This window comes from Podarcis bocagei (assembly GCF_964188305.1).
Source record: "Podarcis bocagei genome assembly, chromosome: 15".
In the NCBI taxonomy this organism is placed as follows: domain Eukaryota; kingdom Metazoa; phylum Chordata; class Lepidosauria; order Squamata; family Lacertidae; genus Podarcis; species Podarcis bocagei.
Genome location: NC_138141.1, coordinates 4,058,482 through 4,074,936, shown reverse-complemented (window position 1 = coordinate 4,074,936; position 16,455 = coordinate 4,058,482). Strand labels below are relative to the sequence as shown.

Genomic DNA, 16,455 nt, shown 5'->3' with positions numbered 1-16,455 from the left:
AGGAAATGCCCCAAACGTCAGGCACATATACCCTTTGGACTCAACCCAAGGCACTTTCAAATGTGCTTATTCTGTACTCCTGATATCTGTGCCGAAGTACAAAATGTAAAACGTAGGGTGCTGCTTTACACCAGGCCAGGATCTTTGTCTGTCTAGGCCAGCACTGCCATCTGACTGACAATGGATATCCGGGGTCTGAGGCAGAGGTTGGATGGCCATGAATGATGGAGCTGAGATTCCTGCATTGCAGAGGGCTGGACTAACTGACCAACTCTACGATTCTATACATTATGCTCTTAGCAAGGATGCCTGCATTCGGATTAATCACAACGCCTGGAAGCATCCATGAATGTGTGAAATCCCACAACTATGCCACCCTTTCCAGTGGAATCAGTTTATATATTCAACATTATATCATCTGGTGATAACTCATCAAGTGATATGGGATGCTCCTAGACCATTAATATTTTGCAAGTGGGATTCAATTGCATATCAGCAAATTAGGGCTGTGCTATTAAAGTGAATATGGTGTTATTGTGCAGCAAACCCACTTCAAAAATCAAAACAAAACCCAAAACTGGTTTTTTTGTGGGGAAAGAAAACTGATGTGGGAATAGACTGGAAACTGTGGGAAACTGTGTTGTCAGGAGACATCATATAACCCACCAACAAAATGAAACAAAAGCCAAATGGAGGGTGGGGGACCCCAAAATTGATTCTATCTGGGCATGCTCAGTGGCCAAAGAATGGAAACTGACTGTGGGGCAGGAGTGTGGGGAAAGAGAGAATCGCATGAGGTGCCTGGACCACTGAAAAGCAGCACGGCATGCTGCAACATTTTGTTGCAGGTCCCACTTCTTCTTTCTCAATGGAGATGCTGGAGACTGAACTTGGGAGGTTCTGTAGTGGATGCAAAGGATGCCGTAGCCTCCCTCAAACAGATAGAGGAGACCACTGCGGTGGGGGGACACCAAGCGACATTAAGGAAGAAGAGACCACACATGGGGAAGTGAGTTATGTGTACATGAAAACATCCATGTATGTATGACTAATGTGAGAAGAGGAACTCGTAGATCAAGATGTGGGAGAACCCAAAGATTCCACAAAAGAGGGTCAGAAGCGTGCCTGCGAAGGCAAAAGGAAGGGAAGTGCTTTTTTAAAAAATGTTTTATAAAACATTGGTGTGGGGCCATGCAGACTGCCACTAGAATAAAGAATGCTAGGATGCTCAGTCAAGGCACGAAGGATTAGAAGCAGCCTGTTCAGTCCATTATATCCACTTTGAGGAAGTACAGTGGTACCTCGGGTTAAGAAGTTAATTCGTTCTGGTAATATTTCTGGGTTAGCGGAGTCTGTAACCTGAAGCATATGTAACCTGAAGTGTATATAACCTGAGGTACCACTATATTCCAAGCAGCTTCTGAATCGAAAAATGAAATACATCTAGAGAAGTTAGAAAGAGTAACATCATGGGAGGTCTGCACACTTTAGCTGTGTTCAGGTGACAGCCTAAATACACAAACTCTGTATCGTAGGTTGGTGGGGCAGACGTGCGCACACAACCCCCACCCCAATGTGCCCAGACACATTGCCCCAGACCTTCAGCACCCAACCTCTCCCCATGCTGAGTGGGAAGGTCTGCAAGAGATATTTTTCTTCCGTCCCTCCACTTGCTCAGGGACCAGAGTTTGCCTAGTCCAGCAAACGTCTGGACACATCTTGTCCACATATGTGCTTGTACAAGTTGGTGTCCTGCAACAGAATTCAACATTCTGAGACTCTGTGGCCCTTTTTCTTCTTCTTAAATTTTCTAGTTCTTATGGCTGAAGAGATAAGGAACTATAAGGAGAGATGAACTATAAGGAGGAAATATCAGGAACTATAAGGAGAGATGAGCATGAATCACACCGGTCAGGACATGAAATGTTTTGCATTCTGCACCCTTTGTTGCCATAACCATAATGCAGCCACAAGCACAGAGACTTATGCCAAACATCAGTTGTTCAGATTACATAGCCCGTAGCTTTCCTGGGCACTGAGTAGGCCTGGGTGATATACTAATACATCACCCAGGACTGGTATGATGGCCAGAGTGCAATAGCAGCTTCACCCGGTGGCATACTGCGAGTGAAGCTGCCAGCGCTCCCAAGTCTCTCTGCGCCCAGTGGCAGGGACAAGTAACTCTGGCCCGGGCTTGAAATTGAGTGGATGGGTGAAGGAGCGTGGAGAATCAGGCGGGGGGGGGGGGTGAAGGAGTGGTGAGATCAGCTGGATGCACACCAGAGCTCAGAGGAGAAATCAGAGGGGAAGGGACTGGGGGCTGGGGAGGCTAGTGAGCAATCCAAAGCAGGGAGGCAGCACTCCTCCTTGCCCGCTCCTAGCTTGCTGTGTGTGTGTGTTGCATCCCCATCTCACAGTGTTTGGCTGGTGATACATTCCAATGTTAGGCTGGTGATACATCCCGATCTGCTCTGGCACCCAAGGTGCAAAACCCTCCTATGGACAGGGCTGACATGTGCAAAGCAGGCCCAACCAAGTGAGAAGCAAAGAGAGGCAACAGATCTTTTACCTGCAGGGAAGCCAAGTGCAATCCTGTATCGAGGAACTGGTCTTGCAGAGCAAGGATGCACAACAGCACATTTCTAACCGTAAGTCCTACTGAATTCAATGGGGCTTACTCCCAGGTCAGAGAGTACAATTGCAGCCTGAGTACGGTTCCAGCTCATGTCACTTTCACCAGCCCTAAGTGATCAGCCCTAAGTATGTTCTGTCCTTTTTCTACATTATCTGCACAAAAGTTTGCATTTACCGTATTTTTCACCCTATAGGACGCACTTTTTCGCCTCCAAAAATGAAGGGGAAATCTGGGTGCGTCCTATGGGGCGAATGCAGGCTTTTGCTGAAGCTTGGAGAGCGAGAAGGGTCGGTGCGCACCGACCCCTCTCGCTCTCCAGGCTTCGGGAACACATCCGCAGCCTAGGCAGCCCTGCGGGAGTTCCCGCAGGGATGTCTAGGCTGCGGATAGCAGCCTGCCGCCCAGCGCGAGGGGCGCCCTGAAGCAAAGCGCCCCCCCCCTCGCCCGGCAGACATCCGCAGCGTGGGGAGCCTTGCAGGAGTTCCCCACAAGGCTCCTCACGCTGCGGATAGCAGCCTGCCGCCCAGCTCGAGGGGCGCCCTGAAGCAGAATGCCCCCCGCGCCCGGCAGACATCCGCAGCGTGGGGAGCCTTGCAGGAGTTCCCCACAAGGCTCCTCACGCTGTGGATAGCAGCCTGCCACCCAGCGCGAGGGGCGCCCTGAAGCAGAATGCCCCCCGCGCCCGGCAGACATCCGCAGCGTGGGGAGCCTTGCAGGAGTTCCCCACAAGGCTCCTCACGCTGCGGATAGCAGCCTGCCGCCCAGCGCGAGGGGCGCCCTGAAGCAGAATGCCCCCCGCGCCCGGCAGACATCCGCAGCGTGGGGAGCCTTGCAGGAGTTCCCCACAAGGCTCCTCACGCTGCGGATAGCAGCCTGCCGCCCAGCGCGAGGGGCGCCCTGAAGCAGAATGCCCCCCGCGCCCGGCAGACATCCGCAGCGTGGGGAGCCTTGCAGGAGTTCCCCACAAGGCTCCTCACGCTGCGGATAGCAGCCTGCCGCCCAGCGCGAGGGGCGCCCTGAAGCAGAATGCCCCCCCGCCCGGCAGACATCCGCAGCGTGGGGAGCCTTGCAGGAGTTCCCCACAAGGCTCCTCACGCTGCGGATAGCAGCCTGCCGCCCAGCGCGAGGGGCACCCTGAAGCAGAATGCCCCCCGCGCCCAGCAGACATCCGCAGCGTGGGGAGCCTTGCAGGAGTTCCCCACAAGGCTCCCCACGCTGCGGGTAGCAGCCTGCCGCCCAGTGCGAGGGGCGCCCTGAAGCAGAATGCCCCCCGCGCCCGGCAGACATCCACAGCGTGGGGAGCCTTGCAGGAGTTCCCCGCAAAGCTCCCCATGCTGCGGATAGCAGCCTGCCGCCCAGCGCAAGGGGCGCCCTGAAGCAGAGCGCCCATCGCGCCGGGCAGACATGGGCCAGCCCCACAAGCTCGGGGGACAGCAGGGAGGCGCAGCGCCGCCATCCCGCTGTTCCTCGACCTGGTTTGGTTTCCCCGACCTGCTTTTGGGGGGGAAATAAAGGAAAAAAATTTTTCCTTTATTTCCCCCCCAAAAAACTAGGTGCGTCCTATGGGACGGAGCGTCCTATGGGACGAAAAATACGGTAAATACATATTTTGAATATATTGTATTTCAAAACATTGGGTTGTGTCAAATGCTAATCATTCTAAGAGCAAACCCACTGAATTCAACAGACTTGGCTAATTTACGGTTTACTCTAAGTAGAAGTTAGTTGGATACAACCAACTATGTCAAAATAATAAAACACCTCAATGTTTCGCATTGTATTTTATCTTACAGGCCACATTCTTAAAAACATTATACGGTTGATAGTTTTGAGACAAGAACTGCAACACAGACAGACTTGCTATGTTCTACTCTGGGCATTAGTACAATTTGTATTGCAAAGATCAAATTCCTCCAGTGTCCCTAGCAGAGAGAGAAGGTAAAGTCCAGGGGTTTCCAAAGCACAACATCTCACATCATCATAGGGGTAGGAAGACACTGGAATCTTGCTTGGAGTTCAAGTGGGCAGTTAAAGAATTTCACTCTTTTCACTCTTCTGTTCCACCAGAAAGAGAGAGAGAGCCAGCAATCAAGGTCAACCAACAAGCACCCCTTGACTCCAGTTGATCCTGGCAGGGCAGACAATAGCATGCAGCAAGATTTCTTGCCTTTCTCTTCTCAATGAGAACCTGGATCAAGATGGGTGGCCCATCTAGACCAGCATTCAATTTCCGCCAACGGCCACCCAAACACTTTTGTGAAGCCCATAAGCAGAACATGAAGGCAACGCACCTACTTGCTATAGTTCACCACATGATATTCAGTGGTACACTGCCTGTCCTCGGCGGTTCTGCTTAGCTTCCATGGACAATAGCCACTGATAGACTTGCCCGCTATGAATTCGTCTGACTCCCAATCAAAGGTGTCAAGCTGAATGCCCTACATTGCTCATAAAGATTTATTTCTTTATGCCTCGAAGTTCCAGCAACAACCCAAGTCCATCTATTGCCTACATTCAGGTTGTGAGCACTGCTGGTTATATAGCCAAAATGGTACTATTCACACACAAAAGAGGGAGGCTTCAGTAGACTTCAGGGAACCCAGAAGGTTTGCACAAATAATAATAAAAACTTGTAAGAGAGAGAGGTAACTGTGCAGTTGGGACTAAAAGTTCAGTATTACATTTACTTAATACAGTCGTACCTTGGATCCCAAACGCCTTGGAACTCAGACATTTTGAATCCTGAATACCGCAAACCCGGAAGTGACTGTTCCGGTTTGCAAACGTTCTTTTGGAACCCGAATGTCCGACAGGGCTTCCACGGCTTCTCATTGGCTGCAGGAGCTTCCTGCAGCCAATCAGAAGCTGCGCTTTGGTTTTCGAACGTTTTGGAAGTTGAACAGACTTCCGGAACGGACTCCATTTGACTTCCAAGGTACGAGTGTACTAAAGTACTTTAAAGGAGCAAGGACAGGAAGTCAGGGAGGCAATGGAAGGGAATACTGTAAGCTGGAATACTGAATAGGGAGACCTTCACGCTGCAACATTTTGTTGCAGCTCCTTGTCTTTTTCTTTTCTTTTAAACTCACTTATGAATCTTCCCTCCTGTCAATGTTTCTGCCCACCCTCCTGCAACCTGGTGCCCGCCAGACGTTTAGGACCACAACTCCCAGCCTTGCTGGCTGGGGCTGGCGGGAGCTGTAGAAGAGAACACCTGAAAGGCACCCGGATGGGGAAGGCCCCTTCAGCCTCTCCTTCTAGGTACGGCGCTCCAACTCACAGGTCTGTTTTGCTTGCCCTTTTCTCCAGCTTTCCCAACTCAAAGACATCCTTTCTGAGATAAGGTGACCAGAACTGAACTGAAAAGAAAACCATTTATAAAAAAGTTTGGGGAACCTCTAGCCTAGGTGTTGATAGGTAACGAGGCCTCGAACCTAATGGTTTTATGACTTCACTCATATCAAAATGGGTCGGGCCATCCATTCTGCATGGGGGTCAGGGAGCTCCTTCTCGCCCCGTGGCACCCTGGATTTCTGCCCTGATGCCACCCTGGTGGGGGCTTAAAAGGCAAAATAAGGCAAGTCAAAGGGAAACACAGTGCTGGGAGCATGGAATAAAACTGAAAGTTGAAAGAAAAGGATGCCATTTTGCAGTGACATGAGAGCAGCAATCTTTGGGGGAAGATTGGAAGAGGCATTGGGGAAGAGGTTGCATCAAGGAACCATACATAACTCTCCCCCTCACCCTTTTACAATTATTACAACAACCCTGTGAGGCAGACCAGGCCAGCTTCACCTAGCAAGCTTTGTGGCCAGGCCAGCATTTGAACTCAAGTCTCTCCAGTCTAAATCCAGTGCTCTAACCCCCAAGACCCAGCGAACCCGAACAGGACTTGATTTTGGCCAGGGCCCCGCTTAGTCCCACCACCTGTTTTCAGTTAAGCACTCTGAACGAGAACATGTGAAGTGTCTCTGAGCACATACAAAGCGCCTCACTAAGCAACCTCAACCAACTCTTACACCATTGAGAATAGAGGGAAACACTTCTGGGTCACAATGTTGGACTGCAACTCCCACCACTGCCAGCCAGCACAGGGATGAAGGGATGATGGGAGTTGGAGTCCAACAACATGTGGGGACCCACAGGCAATGGTCTTCACCGGGCATAAAAGACCCACCACTAGGCATCACAGCCTGACCGAGGGTTAGTCACAAGACACATAAATATATTGTACAAATCAGTATTTCCCCAGTTGTTGCTGGACTACAACTGCCATCATCCCTAGCTAGCAGGACCAGTGGTCAGGGATGATGGGGGAGCAGCTTAGTCCAGCATCAGCTGGAGACCCAAGTTTGAGAAGCACTGGTATAAATAGAGATATACAGAAATGGGCGCACAGGTGGATGTCTACTTTTAATGGGGGGGCTGGCTCAGTGCCAATTTTGTTGTGATTGTAAGTTTCTAAGAAATTGTGTGTGTGTGTGTTTCTACATGTGCTGTATACATTTTTAACTCTATTAATGTTTAATTGTTTTAAATGATTTCTCCCCTATGTTTTTAGCTGCTCTTATTTTATCTGTAAGCTGCTTTGAGGGAAAAGGTATTATTAATAAGAATAAAGCAAATCCCAGATCTGAAAAAGATTGCTGGATGACTGTTCCAAGCAGTGCCATTTTTCTAGAAAAAGAGGTGCCGGAACTCACCATGAACGCCTCCCTTGTTCTCTTTTAATGGCACTGATGCCCACCTGAGAGGAGCCAGAACTGAGTTCTGGTGAGCTCTGGCTGAAAAAAAGCCCTGGTTCCAAGACAGTTTAACTTGGGAAGGATGACTTCTATGGAAAAGCTCCGTAAGCAGACCATCAAAGCAGAGAGGGCCAGAGTGACCTTTGTCAGAACATGCAGCCTTACACCCCCCCCCCCCCCCGTCAACTCACACAGAGCAATGCTTCCTTATTCCACATTTACAACCCTCCGCAGCGTGAATCAGAGGTCCCTCTGGGTGTGGAGCAGAGGGAATCCACCCGCCTCTCTCTCCCCATCCAGGCGGGATGACAGATCAGAAAAAGGTGTTAATGGGTAACCAATCAGCTTAAAGGATCTTGAATGCTCTCCTCCTGAAACTTTCAAAGAAGAAGAGGGGGGTGTGGAGACTGGAGAGAGAAGGAAGAAGAAAGATTTATTCCTCCCGAGTTCAAGAGCTATGGTGGAGTTAACGTTTCCCCAAACGCTCTGCAATCCTACACACGCTCCCTCCGGGAGTAAGGCCCATTGAACTCAATGGGTGGTGTTTTTGAGCCGACCCGCGCAGGAAAATGTAACCATTCACACAAACGAGGGTGTTATCTGATCTAAGACGGGGGGGGGGCGGGGGGCAGCTCTGCCGACTTTATCCAGGGCGAGGAGAGCGGGGAATAGTGCTAGGAAGGAAACTAAGCAAGCAGAGGGTTAATTCAGATGATGCTGGGCGCGTCCCCACGACCCGGGCCAAGGAAGAAGAGGCAGGCGGCACGCGTGTTGTTGCACGTGGGAACCGCAAGTAAAGTAAGGGGCGGGGGTGGGGGGAGAGCAATCCCTCTGCCTGCGATCACTCACCGACGCCGTACTTCTCGCGCTTGGTCGGGATCCAGCGGGCCATGCCGGGGCTGGGAGGGATCCCCTCCCCGCTCGCTCGCTCGCTCTCTGCCTCTTCCGCGCTCGGTGCTTCCAGCCCGCAGGCGGCTCCAAGTCAGCCCCCTCCGGCCTGCGCGGCTCCCGGCTTCGCCGCCGCCGCCGCCATGCTCAGCTCAGGGGCGGGATCCGGCCCGCGGCGCTGCCCTCTCCGCCGCAGAGCTGCCCTCCCGCAGCCGCCGGGCGCCGCCGTCGACGGAGGAACTTTCCTGCGCTGCTCCGCCCGGGCGGCCCGAGTCAGAGCGCAGGGGCGGGAACTCGCCTCCGCCGGGAGGGATCACCTGCTCCGCCCTGCTGCCCGCCGCGGGGAAGGGCTGGCGGCAGACGGGCAGCGGGGCTTCCTCGGGATCCCAGTCCTGGCACTCAGCTTGGCAAGTGGACTTACTCCCGGGAAAGCGCTGGCGAGGAGAGCAGCCTTACCTGCGGTTCCAGGGCTTCCATGGAAGGGAGTTTGCCTTCCTGTGCAAAGGGCAGGGGGGCAAAGGGTGAAAGCCCCCTCCCACCGCCTCCCTCCCCATCTGGATCAGCCTGACTTCGGTTTACTTTTAAAAGGAAAAGCTGGGAAACCTCATTCATGCCGCCGCTCATGACTTGGATGGGGTCATGTCTAGTTTGGCCCTTATGGTATGTGTTATATGCCTTCAGCTCTGTACCAACTTACTTGGGAATATGCCCCATGGAACTCAGTAGGCTTACTTCTGAGTAGACCTCTACAATGCCATGATTACATGAATAGATAAGGGTGGGATTGCACTGTAACTGATCTACTGCCAATCACCTAAAAACAATCTTATAATAACATGGCAATGCAATAGTAACACGACAACATACAAAATACAATAATAACACAACAACATACAAAATACCACATTCCAATACATATATAACAAGATTACATAAACAGCATTCAGCATCCAATAGTAAAAATAACAAGGGAGCGTCACAGTTTCACATTCATCCTAGAAATACTCAGTCCTTCTTAGACAAAGGATTTTAGTTGGAAAAGCTCTCACAGAGCAGCTTGCAAATCCACAGAAATAATGCAGCCCCTTCCCTCAGGCTTACAGTATAAAAAGACCCAACAAGTAAGGAAAAATGGGTGAGGAGGGAAAAGGAAAACAAGTGTTATGTACTGAGTTGAATAGGATCCAAACTGAAGCAGTCTGATTGGTCCTAGAACAATGCAGCGCTATGATTGGTTGGCAGGAACCACCCAATCCTGCTCCAGATATAAGTGAATCCACAACCTGATTGGCTTACAGTAGAATTCCAGAATTAGCCAATCATGTGCAGCCCATTGTGTAAATAATGTATATAAAGCAGATACTTTGAGGGGACTTTCATTCATTCCTCCTCACCACTATGAGCTGAATAAAGAGCATGAAATCACTTTGCGACTCTGAGTATATATCAAAAAGCAAACTGTGAAGGGACGAAAGGCCTAGCCTTGCTGGTGAGAGCAGGAGAGAGAAAGAATGATAGTTCTGTGTGGTCTACTGCTTCTTTTCCTCTTCTAAAGAGAAGAAAATCCAGCCATAATAATAATAATAATAATAATAATAATAATAATAATAATAATAATAATAATAATAATAATTAATAGTACCCCACCCATCTGACTGAGTTGCCCCAGCTTTCCTCATTTCAGCTGCCTAAGTTAGGCTAAAGAAGTCATTTTGTAGTTGTAATTTTTAAACAATTGGGAGTCGGAAATCCTTACTGATCTACTGCCAATCACCTAAATATCTACCTGATCTAATTTCTGCACAGCGATTGATATGCACAATCCAACTGTTAAGCTGAGAGGCACAAATTCGAGAGAATAGATTCTTAGAAACCATATACCTTCTAAATAAATGAATTAGAGGGTGGAGGAGCATTTGATTTTAGCAACATGATACTTGGCCTAGTAGAGCAGCATATTTTACACTCTCTTCAGTATATTTTGCAATCAGTGGTGGGTTTCTGGCTCTGTGGCAGTGAAGGTGCTATCAGGCGATTGCCCTAAAAAAGCTTTTTTTACCTCTTGAGATATGGCAACGCTATCAATCTCCTGATAGCCCCTCCGCTGCCCCCAAATCAGGATCCACCCTATTTTTTGTGACTGGTTTTGGGTGTGTGTTTTTTTGTTAGTTTTAAAACTGTTAGACTGTATTTTAAACTGTTATAACCTACCCTGGACCTCAGGGTGAAGGGCAGGTAATAAAATAAGGATGATGATGATGACACAACCCAACAAATATCTGGTAAAAGAAGGAGGAAAAAGAAATGGGATCCCAAACGCATGTTTGGGTTAAAGGCAGGTTTTGGGTCACAGGGGTGAGAAATTCATTCAGTTTGCATTTAAAGGCGGACCCATCAAATTTTCAAAACACTATGCAAACTGAGACATGGCTCAAAATCTACACTTCTCCAAATTTTGTAATGCAGTTCTGCAGCCAAGTATAATGCTTAAAGGAAAAGGTAAAGGGACCCCTGACCGTAAGGTCCAGTCGCGGACGACTCTGGGGTTGTGGCACTCATCTCGCTTGATTGGCCGAGGGAGCCAGCATACAGCTTCCGGGTCATGTGGCCAGCAGGACTAAGCCGCTTCTGGCGAACCAGAGCTGTGAACGGAAACGACATTTACCTTCCCACCAGATAAGTACCTACTTATCTACATGCACTTTGACGTGCTTTCGAACTGCTAGGTTGGCGGGAGCAGGGACCGAGCAACGGGAGCTCACCCTGCCGCGGGGATTCGAACCGCCGACCTTCTAATCGGCAAGTCCTAGGCTCTCTGGTTTAACCCACAGCGCGACCCGCATCCCACGTATAATGCTTACAAAAATGCATAAGCTAGGGGAAGGTGTGCAGAACAACACCTATAGTTCTGAAAATAGCATACAAAAATTCATTATATGGTGGAAAGTTGCTTGCTGAAATTGTATATTAGTCCAAACTGCACACAGAAATATGTGGTGAAATGCACACTAAACTGCTGGTGTATTTTCATGATGATTTGCTTTTTTGTTTTTGAAAAAACACCAGATTGTTGCTGAAATGTGAATTTAAGACTGGAACATTAAGAAGCTTGGACAACTGAAATTTATATCCCAAGAGATGCGTCCATCCCTTGCGATCCCTGCCTTGCTAGCGATGAATAAACATGGGCCAGCGCTTTAAAGAGGAGGGAAATGCTTTACCCAGGAGGACCCATGATGACGACATTCAAGTCATGCCCTAAAATGCTGTCGCCAGCCTTTCTTGCTGTGCAGTGCCGCTCTGTTTCCAGGCAGGGTTTTAAAGAAATGAAGGGAAAGCCATGGCTTCCTCACAACCAGCAGAAGCTTCTGTATCCCTCTCACTAAGCCAAACATAGTTGTGCATTTTAGTGAATACAAGTGGAACCTGTAACAAAATGTTGCAGTGTGGAATGTTCCTGTTCAGGGTTACAGCCAGCCTATCCCAGTCTTCCTCCTCCATTCTTCCCTGTTTTCTTTTAATTCTTGCTGTCAGCGAGCACCATGTGCCCACTGAGCATGCTCAGTTGTCCTTGGGCTGGAAGAGTAAAACAAATGATTGTTCCTCTACTGCCTAATGGTACATTCCAGAATTCTGCTGCCTCCTCCTGCTTATCTTGTAGCTCGCTCTTAGACTTAATCAAGACATGTAGAATCAAATTCAAGACACAATCCTGCGATAAAGTTGTACCACTTCAGGCTGCAGGTGAGGGATGCCAGTTTTGAATGCTACTCAAGAACAATATAAACCTCCCTTCACATTATAAATAGACGCACAAAGCAGGGGACATGCTCCAGCTTAGCTCATTCCTTGCTTGCTACTTTTCTCCTTGCAGAGAAGCTTTCAAAAATGAGCTTCCTAACCTCTACAACGTCCACATCACCAGGATTTGGCCCCAACTCGCTGCATAAGTAGATCTGGCCTTCCTTCTGAAGAAACACTCTTAGGATTCTTTCAACAAATATGCACTGCACCTTTAAAGGTAGGAGTGCTAACCAACACCTGGTCAGCAGTGTTGGGGAAATGCAGCTCAAGGGTTCCTTGCATGCACAAGGTGTTAGTCACCCTGTTCTGGCTGGGATCCTGCAATGATACGCCCAGTTTCTATTCAAACAGGCCAACTTTTTGCTGCAATTCTGCCTTATGCTTCTTCTCCAAATCTGCCCTGAGCATACTTTGTGTGCTGACTGGCTGTACTTGAGTCAAATATACATAAAAGGCTTTCTTTAAAAAGCCAAAAACAAAATGCAGCATGTCCAGACCAGTGTAGTTTAATGAAGAGTTCAAAATAGGTTGTAATTCCTATTTTCCTTCCCTTACTCCTTTGCCAGAACAAAGTAGGCCGACCAATGAGAAGGACTCTGGCGTTGTGTGGTGCTGTTCTCCAGCCAAGCAAGGGATACATAAATGCCTATGGGGAAGAGCGCATTGGTAAAGGTCAGCATAAATCACCAGTGCTCAGAGATCGGCACTGGTTGCCAATTTGCTACTGAGCCAAGTTCAAGGTGTTTCTTAACAACTTGGGACCAGTTTACCTATGAGATCGCCTTACCCCGTATTTGCCCAATCAACCACTGTGATCAGTGGAATTGGCACTACTGCAGGTGTCACGTAATTCCTGCATCCGCATTTGTAAGTGCTCCATCATTTAGTGTGGCAGCCCTTACACTTTGGAACTCCCTGCCTATTGATACCTAACAGGCACTGTCACTGTATTCTTTTCAGGGCCTGCTGGAAACATTTTTGTTTAAACAAGCCTGCCTAGATATTTAGAAAGTTGGTGTGAGTTTTAATTTGTTTCAATCTGTGGTTGTGTTAACACTTTTTGTAGACTTTAAATTACTGCTGTAAATTATTGCTGTAGTGATAATTTTTATAGTTTTATCTTTTTTTGTAAACGGTTTTGAGTTGTCATCCCCCCCAATCGAGCAGTGTATACATTTTATGAGATAAATAAAAAAAAGGGAAGGGAAATGCTTGAAAAATTTGCACAGACCTGAGAAAATTTGCAGAGAAGCCATGAATTTTAAAGTGGCATTGATAGTGCTTTTGCGGGGGTGGTGGTGGTCTGGATTGGACCCGCCAGCTGGAATAAATTCCCCACTCCAGTTTAAAAGTGTTCAAGCAAATGGAAAGGCAATTCAGCAGAAAGTAATTTAAAACAAGCAAACAGCTATAGCAATTGTTCTTTTGTAGTGAGTATTTTAGAACCATAGACTCAAAAGGTGGTAGGGAGTCTATCTTCATAAAGACCAAACATCAAAAGCAAACCCACACACTTTGCTAGAAAATAAATATAAAAGGAGAGTGTTATAATAAAAGTAATCAGTAGATTATGATTTTGTTAGGTCACATCCACAACTGTACCTTTGACACACATTCAGATCTTTCTCCAAACTGCAGTTGCCAAGATTCTTTGGGGGAAGCTACAACTGTTCCAAGTGTCCCTATTTTCCAGGGACAGTTCTGAAATTACAAGCCACCCCGATTTGATTTGATCCTGGAATGCCCCTGTTTCCCCTGCCAGGGCTGCCACCACTAAACTGGAGGAGAAGGAGGAGCCAGTGCTTGTTCTCAGTGGTGGCAGTGGCGGCTGTGCAGGAGCCCCCTGTTGCCTCTCCATGGCCACTGCTGCCACCAAGACCCAGCCTCAGCCTCACGTGACGCACCGTCTCTGGGGGGACAGGCAGGGCAGGGCTGCCCTGGGCAGGAAGGAAGGCGGAGCAGAGCACAAACCAAGGCTTTGTGCATCCACATCTAAGCTTGCCCCTTTCTAAAATTTATTGGTTGGTGTGTGTTTTTGTAGATCTACCAAAGAAGAAAATGAAATCAGAATCAATGGGCTTTCTCAGGAGGCTGGAGGGTGTGTGTGCTGTGTCCTGTTGGTGCAGCCGTGTGGAAGTATTAGTGGAAGTCAGTGCTAAATAAAGTGACCATTCTGCGTCACAACATAATTTAATTTATTTCTATATTGCCCTTCCTCCCATGGGAACCCAGGGCAATGCTCTGCATAAAAATACAATCTATGCAATAAAAACATTCTTTAAAAATACATTTCTAAAGCTAAAATCACAAAGCAATACCAACTGCTGAAATTTCAGTTGACATCCATGCCCCAAAGGCAAACAAATATGTCTCCCAATTTGTGTCTGAACACTGTCATTTTTTTAGACATGAAGATGTGAGGAGAACCTGTGGCTCTCCAGACTAACTCCCACCAGTTCCAGTCAGTATGGTCAATGGCCAAGAATGATGAGAGTCAAGTCCAACAACGTCTAGAGGGCACCAGGTTGGGGAAGCCTAGTATATAATCTTGGTGTTCATCCCTAGATATGTGGAATGTCGGGATTCCCCATCCTATCACATGTTCAGCTGTTAACCAAACAAATGCTTTCTCTCTCTTTTTAAATGCACAAAAATAAGCCAATTTATGACCAGTGGAACTTGCAAGAATTTTTTGGGCAGCTTGAGGAGTAGCAGAAGAGATGACTCTCATGCCCCCCTGTGGCTGCAGCAGAGAGTGCAGAAACTACAGTACTAACAACCCAAAAATTCTGAAGGACAGTTAAGTGACAAAGTGGTCTCTAGTCCATGGAAGCTTGCCCTGTAGCCAATGTATCATCAACCTTCAGTGAACTCTGGTGGGTTTTTCCAACTCTATTCATTTCATTCTTATGAAACATGGAATAATAAAAGCCTTATTAGCAGAGGTGGATTAATTATCTCAAAAGCTGAGCGGCTGAGAACATTGGTGGTGGAGGCAACCGTGCCAAGGTTAAATCGCAGCTGGAGTTCTTTGCAAGCAGGCCTGGTGTCAGCTTGCGGCAATCCTGAGCAGCTGCTGGGATCTTAGCGCCCTGGCCGGGCCCTAGGAGAGTCAGAGGCCGCAGCTCAGTGGTAGAGCTCCTGCTTTGCATGCGCAAGGTCCCAGGGTCAGTCCCCAGCATCTCCATGTAGAGAAAGAATATATACCATTAGTTCATCGAGTTCGGTATTAAGTACCCATAAACCTCAGTATAAGGCTGCTTCCTATATTACCATTGCTGACCCCCTTTAAAAAAATGTTTCCAGTGCTCCCAGTGAGTTCTGGGCAGGTGGAGCTGAGGGATTCACATTTAAATCCCCACCCCAAACCCCTGACTGCCCAGATTCAGCTGGTGATGCTCAGCTCTGCTCACTGGCACCCACCGACATAGGAGGGGAGCTGCCACCACCCCAAATCTGAAGGTGAGCTTGCTTACATGATACACGTGCAAATGAATGTGGGAAGCATTAAACTTTATTTCTGTGAACTGGGGTTTGGCTTCCGACCCTGTGTCAAATTGTTTTCCAAAGTGCGAAATCACAGTCAAAACCAAATCTTGTGGTTGGTGCACAACCCTAACATAAATGGTTCCTTATGCAGGGGGGCTTCCATGAAATGTTGATGAGAAAATACTGGTGGGTATGTTGCACCCATAGCAGGAGATGATTAGGCAACTGAGGATGCAACTCCAACCCCACTTACTTGAGATTAAGTCCCATTGAATTCAATATGACTTACTTCCGAACAGAAACAGTCAGGCTTGCACTGTAAATCATGACAAACAATGTCTCTGTTTTTCTGCAGAATTGCTCTGCACAGCTACAGAGGGTCTGAATATGAGTCAGAGATTATAGTTCCTCTCTCTCCCTAGTGAAGACAAATGCCTGATCATACGACAAGCTATGCAAGTGTTGAATTATCTGTGGGCTCTAGTCATTCTTCATGTCTGAAGCAAGGCAGCAGCAGCATGTCATAAAGAGCCAAATTCTGCAACGAAATGGCAGTTCCCTGCCCATATTTCCTCCTTTATTCCTTTCTGTATCTACATCCCACCCATGAAGAGTTATGACTTTAGTCCAGGCTTGCAGGAAAATAAAGCTTTATTTCATAATAAGGATGAACGTGGCCTGAATATAAATGCATGGAAATACAGAAGCTCCATTAAGTGATACCATCATGGGATATGATTTAAAATACCAACCAAACAGGTCCAGATGAAGAATGTTTTGTGACACAAACTTCAGGTTCTAAGTTTTTGAGGCCAAGTATTACCTTCTAAGGAGGTAGAGGTGTTAGGAACCTTGAGTGGATCGAAACACAGGAAAGAAACACTATAAATAAGT

General features: G+C 47.9%; 1 protein-coding gene and 1 long non-coding RNA gene across 3 annotated transcripts in view; one reads left to right on the top strand and one right to left on the bottom strand.

The window, feature by feature from the left end:
* DOCK5 (dedicator of cytokinesis 5) overlaps positions 1-8,455 on the bottom strand; it is a 150,362-nt gene extending 141,907 nt beyond the window's left edge. The window contains exon 1 of one of the 2 annotated variants that reach the window (XM_081171581.1): positions 8,230-8,455. In XM_081171581.1, coding sequence (XP_081027707.1) covers positions 8,230-8,272 — 43 coding nt within the window. In that variant the 5' untranslated portion in view covers positions 8,273-8,455. The remainder of the gene's footprint in view (positions 1-8,229) is intronic. The other variant, XM_081171580.1, reaches the window with a different exon arrangement.
* A 2,008-nt stretch (positions 8,456-10,463) lies between these two features.
* Positions 10,464-16,229, top strand: LOC308574274. Its single transcript, XR_014002426.1, has 2 exons — positions 10,464-12,012; positions 15,917-16,229. It is a non-coding gene; the product is annotated as an uncharacterized lncRNA (long non-coding RNA).
* Positions 16,230-16,455: the final 226 nt, after the last annotated feature.